This window comes from Euleptes europaea, chromosome 2 (assembly GCF_029931775.1).
Source record: "Euleptes europaea isolate rEulEur1 chromosome 2, rEulEur1.hap1, whole genome shotgun sequence".
Lineage (NCBI taxonomy): Eukaryota > Metazoa > Chordata > Lepidosauria > Squamata > Sphaerodactylidae > Euleptes > Euleptes europaea.
This window is the reverse complement of record NC_079313.1, coordinates 78,710,362-78,721,011: the sequence shown is the minus strand read 5'-3', so window position 1 is coordinate 78,721,011 and position 10,650 is coordinate 78,710,362. Positions and strand designations below refer to the sequence as shown.

The window sequence follows — 10,650 nt, the reverse complement described above, 5'->3', positions numbered from 1 at the left end:
TTGAGTGACTTGTGTGCCTGTGTGCGCTATAAACCTTTGAAGGAACTAAGGACTTAAAAAGGCAATTAGATCTGGAAAGAAGGGGGTAGGCAGGTTTGGTACAAGTGCTACTTGAGCATGAAATGCCAGGAGCTGAGCCTGACTAATATGTCTGAGCTGTCATGGGTTAGATAAGGGAGGCCCTGGTTCCCAGGAAGGGATGGAATTCCGTTCTTGGTTTGTTCCCCATGTGACCCCTAAATCTGCTCATGAGTAACATGCAAGGGACGGCTCCCCTTTCCATTTTGCTCTTAAGCTGCTGGTAAGTGAGATGCTGTCTTTTTCTTCATTAGAACACCCTTGGCTGGCGGTCCTTGTTGAGTGCCAATTGTGCATCCCTTTGGGCTGAGCTCGTGCCTTCCCGACTGCCAACATTTTTCCTTAGAAAGAAATTATGTCAGGAAGATGATTAGAGTGAAGGAGCTGGCTGAAATAGTTCAGAATCGATATCCATAGCATGAGCATGCACAGTCATACTGGGGAAGGGTAGGGGAGAGATGGCAGCTTCCTTTCAAGAGCAGATGTTGTCACAACTGGGTGGGGGGAATGTGTGGGTAGTGAGAGGGGTAACACTTGCTTCCTCTTAACAAATAGTACTCTCCCTTTAAAGAGTGATGTCTTGAAGTTGCTGTCAACTTGATTATTTGTCGGGATCAGGCTAGAAAGGTCAAGAAATCACAGGAAGGGGTGGGTGTTTTGGAGGTTGTTGGCCATTTCTGGTGGGGAAGGTGTGTTTGCTGACTCCCTTCTCTTTCCCCCCAATAGGCTCGGTGCCTGGTCCAGAGCCCCCTATGCTGTACCCCCCCTGATGCTGGCCAGCCTGTGCCCAGAAGATGAGCAGATTGCTGGTGGGGGTGACCCTGGAGAGGATCTGCAAAGCTGTACTGCTCCTGTGTCTGCTGCACTTCCTCATCATCATGATCCTCTACTTTGATGTCTATGCCCAGCGCCTGGACTTTTTCAGTCGCTTCAATGTGCGCAACGCCTCCCGCACTTTGCCGTATGTCAATATCTCTCGGCCCAACAGCACTGCCGGGCCTCTGGGCCCTGAGCTCCCAGCCCCCAGTGCCAAGTCTGTCAGCAGCAACAGCACCATCACCGAGAAGCCCTTACCACCCTGCCCGGAGATGCCTCCTGGCCTAGGTGAGTCTGCAGCTTGGTCTTACTGCAGATGAGCCCTTGAAGTTCTGTGCCTGCCCTATATAATCCGCCTGTTCTTGTGCATGGGTATTTTACCCCCACCACAAATCAGCCTCTTCAGTGGTTAGCCAGCATTAGATCTCCTGAGTTTGTCTCTGCCTGGTTACCACCTGTGGTTTCATCTCTGTTTCCTCTAGCTTTGAGCAGAGGAGAGAGGAAGGAACCAGAACATCTGGGAATCTGCAGGACAGGCAATGTGTTGCATCATGAATATGACGTCTAGTAGAGAATGTGATCTTCATGGTAGTGAGGAAACTGTGAAAATATGTGGGCGAGTTTTTTGAGACTTGCAAAGTAAAGTGTGGTTTGTGTGACATATTTTATGGTTAGATGATGGAATTTTCTACTCTTGAGGGCTCCTTATCACTTCCCAGAGTTCCTGGTCCCTATGTTCTTACACCCTCTGTCCCTCCCAGGCCACATGCCACCTCCTTCCTTCACATCTTAATCCACCCCATCTTTACCAAAATAGAACAAATTCTGTGAAAAACCAAGCAGTATTATGCAATACTGCATAACCTATTCTGTGCAGAACTTGAGTATCTCCAATCCAATGTTTTTAGCAGCTCAAAGTCACGACTATGAGGTTCCCAGCCATAGTGGTGGGGAATTTCCCAGCCACTGGACATTTTTTTCAGACAAAACAGTGGACTCGAACGTTTGCAGTTTGGGTTTGTGATTGAAAAGGCTAATTTCCCAGGTCTTACTTTTGGTGTATGGGCTACAAATAGCCGTGGAAGAGGCTCAGGATCTGCTCAGCCTTCCGACATGCTTTAGCATTGGGCGTAGGGATTAGCCTACTCTTCAGGTGACCCCTTCTAATGAATGCATGAAGTAGACCACCTCTTCCTTTAAAAATATATATTTTATAAATTTAAAACAATTTAAGTAGACCACCTCTTCCCACCTCCCTTCAGGACAAAGTATCAGCGGCATGGAGAACATGTGCCCTCAGGGCAAAGTATCAGTGGCATGGAGAACATGTGCCCTCAGGACAAAGTATCAGTGGCATGGAGAACATGTGCCAGACTTGACAGGATTGCAAAGGATTTTCCCTTCTCAGCTACTGAGTCAATGGTTATATTTATTTAGAACATTTATATGCTGCCTCTTCAGAGACCTGTTCAGGATGAATCACAACATGACAGCTAAAAACAAAAGCATTGGAATTAACAACTATTAAATACCAGCAAATAAACCCCCAGAAGCATAAAAGCACATAAAAACTCAGATCATAAAACATTTGGCAGCCTAAATGATCCTCATAACAGTCCTGAGACTACAAACAGATTGTAAAAACAATAGAAAATATCAAGCCCTACTTAAAAGCCTGGGGTGGGGTGGGGTGTGTGTGGGTGGGGGGAGAATTGTTTCATCCAGGTACCAGAAAAATGTAGGGAAGGCACCAGGCAAGCCCGAAGGGGGAGGACATTCCCTCTCTTGCCTACCAAGGTAGTGTCAGCCAGCATCAGACTGTCTTGCTACTGTTCCAGATGTGAATGAATGCTGCCAGGCCCTGCTGATCGTCCTGTATTGGGTATGGCAAATGCCACCACATGAACGACTTGGCCAGTCTAGCGCGGTATTGTCTGTTCTAATGAAGTGGCTCTTCAGGTTCTTAGGCAGAGAGAGGATTTCCCTCCAACATCTCCTACCTAAGATCCTTTAACTGGTGATGCCGGGGGTGAACCTGGCATACTTGGTATGCAAAGCATGTGATCTGTCACTGAGGCTTTCCTTAATAAATGTCGGTGATTGCATCCTGCTCTTTTCCTATGCCATGCTTGCTCTGAGTGGTGCTGATCCTGCCTTGTGTCAGGACAATTCTGAGCCAGTTGTATCAGTGGGTAACCTGCAGTTGGTTGTGAAGCTATACAGGGCTTTGTTTGAACCTGTGGGCTTAATTGTGCGTTTTCTGTTTTCTGCTTCTATCCCTGATACATGTTTGCATTCTTGGGTTCCTTGGCTGAAGTTTTTCTGGGCAATACTCTGCCCCCTGTGGCTCAGTGGTAGAGCATCTGCTTGGCATGCAGAAGATCCCAGGTTCAATCCCGGGCATCTCCAGTTAAAGGGACTAGGCAAGTAGGTGATGTGAAAGACCTCTGCCTGAGACCCTGGAGAGCCACTTCTCGTCAGAATACACAATACTGACTTGGATGGACCAAGGGTCTGATTCAGTATATGGCAGCTTCATGGGTTCCTGTAATGAGAGTGCCTGTTTGCATGTTGGAGGTGTGCAGGCCAGGAGGCTGTGCTGGTCCTGGGTGGCCAAGGCACAGATAATGAACTCCCTTCTCCTGCAGTGGGCCGGCTCCTGATTGAGTTCAGCTCTCCCATGAGCATGGAGCGGGTGCAGCGGGAGAACCCAGATGTGCAAGAGGGCGGCAAATACTCACCCCCAGACTGTGTGCCTCGCCAGAAGGTGGCCATCCTCATCCCCTTCAGGCACCGTGAGCACCACCTCAAGTACTGGCTGCACTACCTGCACCCCATTCTTCGACGGCAGAAGGTGTCCTATGGCATCTACATCATTAACCAGGTATGTGGGGTTAATGCTGCTGGGTGGTGATGGCTGGGCTTAGTGTAGTGCAGGTGAGTCTGTTAGGGAGGTCCTGTTATGAGTTCATTCTTCATGGACCCCTCTGACCTAACTGGAGGTGGAAACGTTTATGGAAGGCAAAGTGTGAGTTGTTTTGCACCTTATATCAGTTACCAGTGGGATCTTTTTCCTGTCACATTTTGCAAAAGCTTGCTGTTTGATGAAAAACAATTAAGGAAGGTAGGACAATGTGGAATGTTCTCCGCACCAAAAAGTAACAAGGAGGAGGCCAGATTGGCTAGGTAAGCATAACAAGGGAACACTCTGTGGAGTGACCCTGTCCTTGATTATCTTTCCCTGCAGTTTGGTGAAGACACGTTCAACCGAGCCAAACTGTTGAATGTAGGCTTCTTGGAAGCCTTGCGAGATGATGAGAGCTATGATTGCTTCATCTTCAGCGATGTTGATCTTGTGCCCATGGATGATCGGAATCTGTATCGTTGTTATGAGCAGCCTCGGCACTTTGCTGTTGCCATGGATAAGTTTGGTTTCCGGTAAGTGTACTGGATGGCTCTCTTCTAAATGCTCTCTAATGCATCGAGTTGTGTTGGGAATTGCACCAGGCCACTCCAGCGGCTGCCTTACCATATACTGAGTCGTAACAATGGCTCATGCAACAGACTTTGTCAGCCTAATCGTCTTCTGTCAGCCCCTCTACGTGAGATCCATTAATTGGAGATTCAATGTCTGGCTTAGCGCACTTTGATCCGTTTTGAGACACCAGTGGTCCTTTGAAATTGTTCAGAAGCCAGTGATGGGAAGGTAAGAAACCGACAGGAGGGATCTGCCCTTTTTTATACATGCATAACATACCCTGCTAATGTAGCATACTTAAAACTAAACCCCTTTGGAGACTCCTTGGATAGGAGTATCCCTCCTGCAGTGTGTGCTTACATACCCTGTGGCTTGGGCCTGTGAAGGTTTTGAAGCTTATGAAACTCTTTCATTTGGGATTGGGAAGCAGTTAAGGAACCCTCCTCTTTTTTTTTAACCCAGTGCTGCGTTTCTCCAAAGCATTTACAGAGTTACTTGGAATTGATGCATTTTGGAATAGAATTTTCAAAACCCATATGCTCATGACACATAGAAAAATCAGGCATGTTCACCACTTTAATGTTATCATGCTCTAAAGCACTTTCTCATGTCTCACAGTATGCAAGGTAAAACTGCACGTGTAAAATGAAACCTTATAGCTCAGTTAAGAGGAAGAAAGTGGAGGATGTAAGGGAAACAAGAAGCAGTGAGCAATGGCTTTACATCACTGAGGTATCTGTCTGACTTGTGACTAAGGGCTAGCTGGATCATCCTGGTTCGGTGCAGCTGAGTTCTTTCCTGATCTCTGTCTCTCTCCTTCTTGTCCCTTACAGGCTGCCATACTCAGGCTACTTTGGAGGCGTCTCTGGCCTGAGCAAGACACAGTTTCTGAAGATCAATGGCTTCCCTAACGAGTACTGGGGCTGGGGTGGGGAAGATGACGACATCTTTAACCGGTGTGTGAAAGGCTGGGGCAAGCCAAGCCAAATTTCCCCCCTTTGGAATTCTTGGTTTCAGTAGCTACACTGCCTGTTTGCCATTTGGTGTCTGTTGGGATGTGTGGATTGGAGGGGCCAGTGCCTCTCTCTTGGAATTTGGGGTATTGTGGAAACTACAGCTGCTGACATGCAATAATTAAGTCCCCAAATATACAGTGGAAGGCATAGGCTGGCATCCATTCAAGAGCACAACACAGAGAGAGTGCAATGGAAGACTGTGATCAGTGCAGGGCTGCTCCAGCCATTTCCCAGGCACTGTTCTCCTGTGCCACTGCACTGAGTCCAGGGCAGTACAAATGGCTGGGTGTGGAGGGAGAGCCTTCTGTCCATGCCACCCCTACACAGGGGCAGTATCTCTGCAGTCTGCCCTGGACCTGGAGTCTCCCTCGGGGGAGGGGCTGTGGTTCAGTGGTAGAGCATCTGCATGGCATGCGAAAGGTCCCAGGTTCAATCCCTGGCATCTCCAGTTAAAGGGACAAGAAAAGTAGATGATGCGAAAGATCTCTGCCTGAGACCCTGGAGAACCGCTGCTGGTCTGAGTAGACAATACTGACTTTGATGGACCAAGGGTCTGATTCAGTATAAGGCAGTTTCATGTGTTCAGAGAAATTGGGTTCAGGAGGTGCCAGTGGGCACAAACCACAGCCATCCCCCTCTTCTCATCTTGTCACCTTCTGATGCTTTGGCCCTTCAAGCAGGCATTTGGGTGGTGAGCTGGCCCTGGATCAAGGCAGTGGGTCCTGAAAGCCTTGAGGGTAATGGGTGGTGGTGGATTAATTTCTGATTTTGTGGGTGGTATGACCTGAGTTCGATCCTGATGGAAGTTGGTTTCAGGTAGCCGGCTCAAGGTTGACTCAGCCTTCCATCCTTCCGAGGTTGGTAAAATGAGTACCCAGCTTGCTGGTGGTAAAGGGAAAATAACTGGGGAAGGCACTGGCAAACCACCCCGTAAACAATGTCTGCCTAGTAAATGTCAGGATGTGACGTCACTCCATGGGTCAGGAATGACCCGGTGCTTTCACAGGGGACTTATACCCCAGAATAAAAGCTGCACTTTGCTGATTCCTGAGTTGTAACTTCTCTTTGCACAGGATCTCGCTTAATGGCATGAAAGTGTCACGTCCTGATGCCCGCATTGGGCGCTATCGCATGATCAAGCATGAGCGTGACCGGCACAATGAGCCCAATCCCCAGCGGTGAGTAAGAGCTTCTTGGCTCTGTGTAGCCCTTTGTCAGCTATGTGGTGAGCTCCCGCAAAGTTTCTGCATAGTCTTCCACTTCTTGTTCCACCCACAAGCTGAATCTCAGTGGGAGAGAAATTTCCTGTTGTAGCATCCTCACACCGTACAGCTAAGAACTAGGTGCCAAACAGTTACATGTACTCCCACAGAACATCCACGAGCTCAATTTCAGCAGCCTTCCCACCACAGGAATTCTGCACTGGTGTGCAATATTGCTGCCACCTCCGCCTGTTTCCCAGCTGTCCCTCAGACATTTACTCTCAAGAACAACAGATGTGGATCAGCTAGATTTTAATCCAGTAGCACCTTAGAGACCGATAAGATTTTCAGGATATAAGCTTTTGAGAGTCAAAGCTCCCTTTGTCAGATGTGGATCAGAATCCCAGTGTAATAACCATGGTTCTGCACCAGATGTGTTTGAGAAACCTGTGGATAGATAGATAATTTATTTGCGGCACTTAGCCAGTCAACACATGATAAAAGAAACCTATGCTCTTTTGGTGCTAGTCAGGGAACAAGGAAGGTACACGCATCAAAATATTTAGACCACTTTACAAGGCATGTGTTGGCTGCTGCTGGCTATACTGTTATCCCTCCTTAATGGCACTTTGAGTGACAATAGAGCTGCCACAGCCCAAAATGACAGGGGGGCAATGTCCTAACTTCCTGTTTGCCTCGGTGCTCTAAATGGAGTCACCATTCACGGCACTCCCATTGTGCCTGTGTCTGCCAACCCAGCATGTCATTCGACAGCATTCTTGTTTTTATCTCTTTCCTCTACATCTTGGTTATAATTGTGTTACCCGTGGTTCTCACTGCGCATTCAAAAGAAGCAATTTAATTTCAATATTCCCATGCAGTGTAAATGAGATAAGAATTGTGAAGTGTTTTCTGTGCTGGAAAAGTTGCATAATTTTTTTTAAATAATATGGCAGACTCTCATGCAATGCATGTACTTGGACTGGAGATTTCTAAGCATCGACGGAATCCTTCCAAATGACATGAGCAACCTTTGGATCTTCCATTTCATGCATTGTAATATGTTCTTTTTGGTTGTCCTGGCAGGTTCACGAAGATCCAGAATACCAAGGTGACCATGAAACGTGATGGCATCGGCTCACTGCAGTATCACCTGGTGGAGGTGTCTAGCCATCCCATGTACACCAATGTAACTGTGGAGATTGGACGTCCACCACCACGCCCCCCTAGGGGTTGACTCTTTGCTGCCTGGCCCTACCCATGGCCCCATGCATGAGGAGCTGTGTGGATCCCAGCCCTGACTGGTTCAGAGGACTGTGTCCTGGCTCGTAGGACCTGCCTGCCTCCTTCGTGGGGATGGGGAAAGGCCCATGTGACATCTTTGCCCTGCCCCAGCCTGTGGCTGCACCCCATCCTTCCTCTCACTAGTCAGTTCTCCACAGTGCCCTTCAGCAGTTGGGGGATGAATGTGTTTTACGGTGCCTGGCTCAGTGTGGGGGTTTTGGGCACAGTCAGGCCCCGTTCATGCTTGGAAGTTGCCAAGAACAGAGGAAGCCTGAGCAGGTCTTTAACCCTCCCTACGCCTCAGCCAGAGCTCACCCTTCCCCTGAACTCTTTGCAGGGCTGTCTCTCTTAGGGATTCCAGAAGTACCGTGATCGTTTTCTTCTCGCAGCCTGCAAGACTGCTGCCTTTTGAGTGTTCCTTCCATGGCACTGGTCTTCTCCGATCGACTGCTGGCTCACAAGGTGTAAAGGTGGTTCACGTGCCCAGTTGGGGAGAGCTCCAATTGAAGTTGAAGCTCTAATGGGTCTGGCCACTGCCCACCCCCATTCATGGCTTGGTGCTGTCCCCTGCTGGGCCCTGGATGTCTCTTCTGGCTCCAGTAACACAGGGGTGTTTTATATAAAACCCTCATTAGAATACTTGAGTGCTTCCTGGGTTAGTGTGGCATGTAGCCAGTCTGGTGGCAGTACGGTGATGGGGCACTTCTTCCTAGCAGCATATGCTTCTCTGCCTGTGAAAGGGGCAGGTTGGTTGGGTAGTGAATGTGGCACCTCTCAATAAGGGTGGACTCGGGATGGTATGGTTAGGCCTGCTCTGGTACCGGCTTGCTGTTCATTTTCATGGGCACTGAAGGATCACTGGCCATTCATTGCAGCAAAGCTGAAGACAGACCAAGCTGGCTTCAGCTGGTTTTCCCTGGTCTACTGCCCTATCCCACCCCTCCCCCACTTACTAAGCAACTCTACCCTCCTTACACCATCTGCCAGGCAGTTCTGCCCTCTACCACTTATAGTGCCCTCCTTCTCAAGCCTGCCATCCACTACTGCAGGCCAGGCCCTTGGATCTGGCTGTTGGCTCATGGCACGTAGTGGCTCTCTGTCTAGTACATGAAGCTAGGAAGCCACTGACGTCCCTCGATTCTGGTTATGGTGCCTGGCAGGTGGAATCTCCTCCGTTTGCCCACTTTGGGGTGGCAGCTGGGCGAGGCTCGATGCCCAGCATTGGCACATTGCACAGCCCGGGTGTTGGTGACTTTTGTATATTTGAATGTTTTGATCCCTTTTCAAGCCTATGGTGAATGCAGCACTGGTCACTATGATCAGACTTTTGTATTCAATAAAATTTCAAAACTTGGAGACTCCTTGTGTAGAGAATGTGGGTGGGGACAATACTGCAGGGGAAGGCTGTTGCTCAGTGGCAGAGGATCTGCTTCACATACAGAAGGTTCCTGGTTCAGTCCCTGGCATCTGTTGTTAGAATAATCAAGTAACAAGTGATATGAAAGCTTTTGACGGGGAACCCTGGGGATAAATACTGTGTACAGTACTGACCTAGCTGGACCAATTACTTCACTCGGTAGAAGGCTGTTTCATGTGTTATCTAGCTGTTCATAAGAAGAGCCCTGCTACATCAGACCAGTGGTCCATCTAGTCCAGCATCCTATCACACAGTAGTCAACCAGTTATTATCTCTGTCCAATCTCAGTGCATAATTTTATAAGAACAGTTGGTTTTTAAAACAGACCAGCATTATTATTCCTATATTTTAGATTAGAAGAAGAAGAGTTGGTTTTTATATGCCGACTTTCTCTGCCACTTAAGAATCAAACCGGCTTACAATCACCTTCCCTTTCCCTCCCCACAACAGACACTCTGTGAGGTAGGTGGGACTGAGAGTGTGTGACTAGCCCAAGGTCACCCAGCTGGCTTCATGTGTAGGAGTGGGGAAACAAATCCAGTTCACCAGATTATCCTCCGCCACCCATGTAGAGGAGTGGGGAATCAAACCCGCTCTTAACCACTACACCACACTGGCTATCATGTCCCTCCTTAGTCATTTCCTTTCTAAGCTGAAAAATCCCAGACTCTTCAGCTTTTCCTCATAGGAAAGGTGCTCCAACCCCTTAATCATTTTGCTTACCCTCTTCTGTGCAGTGTCCTTAAGATATAGCAACCAGAACTGCACACAGTATTCCAAATGTTGCCACATCATAGCTCTACAAAGGGGCGTTATAATATTGGCTGTTTTATCTTCAACCCTTTTCTTAACCATCCCCAGCACAGAGTTTGCCTTTTTCATCCTGGTAAGTAATTATGGAATTAAAGGTGAGACATTTTGTCTCACCAATTGTGGCATATTACACATCTCTCTTGTTGACCCAAAACAGGGCTCAGGAAAAGCTAGCCTAAAAATACTGAAAATATAGTTGCGTAGCCCAGCTGAGACCAATTCCACCAGGATCCTTTATTGTTGTTTGTTCCACAGTTACATAGGACAAGATGTTTAATAGGACAGTGTTATATCTGAACGCAGCTGGAGTGGAACAGATGGGTGAGAAGTCTGAGGATTGAGCAATGATGATGCTCTAAATAAAGGGAAGCGTTCAAAGGGCTTGCCAATGCATGGTCTGTGAGACAGTACCATGTGTAATAGTTCAGGATATCCATAGGAGAAAGGGAGTAGGGTTGGGTGTAGTGCTTGCTTGTGCAGGTAGAGGGTTCTGGCTGGACTGAGGGGTTGGTGAACTGGGATTGCTTGTACGAGCAGGACTTTGAG

The 10,650-nt window shown here is 48.1% G+C and overlaps 1 protein-coding gene across 1 annotated transcript; it reads left to right on the top strand.

Annotated features, from left to right (window-relative positions):
* Positions 1-827: 827 nt before the first annotated feature.
* On the top strand, positions 828-7,975 carry B4GALT2 (beta-1,4-galactosyltransferase 2). The gene is made up of 6 exons (XM_056845519.1): positions 828-1,182; positions 3,543-3,778; positions 4,142-4,332; positions 5,206-5,328; positions 6,462-6,566; positions 7,677-7,975. The coding sequence occupies exons 1-6, from the start codon at positions 873-875 to the stop codon at positions 7,825-7,827; spliced, it is 1,116 nt and encodes a 371-aa protein (XP_056701497.1). The 5' UTR covers positions 828-872; the 3' UTR covers positions 7,828-7,975.
* Positions 7,976-10,650: the final 2,675 nt, after the last annotated feature.

Excerpts from the sequence above, each read along its gene's own strand:
- B4GALT2 (XM_056845519.1), top strand. The coding sequence starts at position 873 with ATGAGCAGATTGCTGGTGGGGGTGACCCTGGAGAGGATCTGCAAAGCT. Across the intron at positions 3,779-4,141 it reads GCATCTACATCATTAACCAG|TTTGGTGAAGACACGTTCAA; the intron begins GTATGTGGGGTT and ends CTTTCCCTGCAG. Across the intron at positions 6,567-7,676 it reads AATGAGCCCAATCCCCAGCG|GTTCACGAAGATCCAGAATA; the intron begins GTGAGTAAGAGC and ends TTGTCCTGGCAG.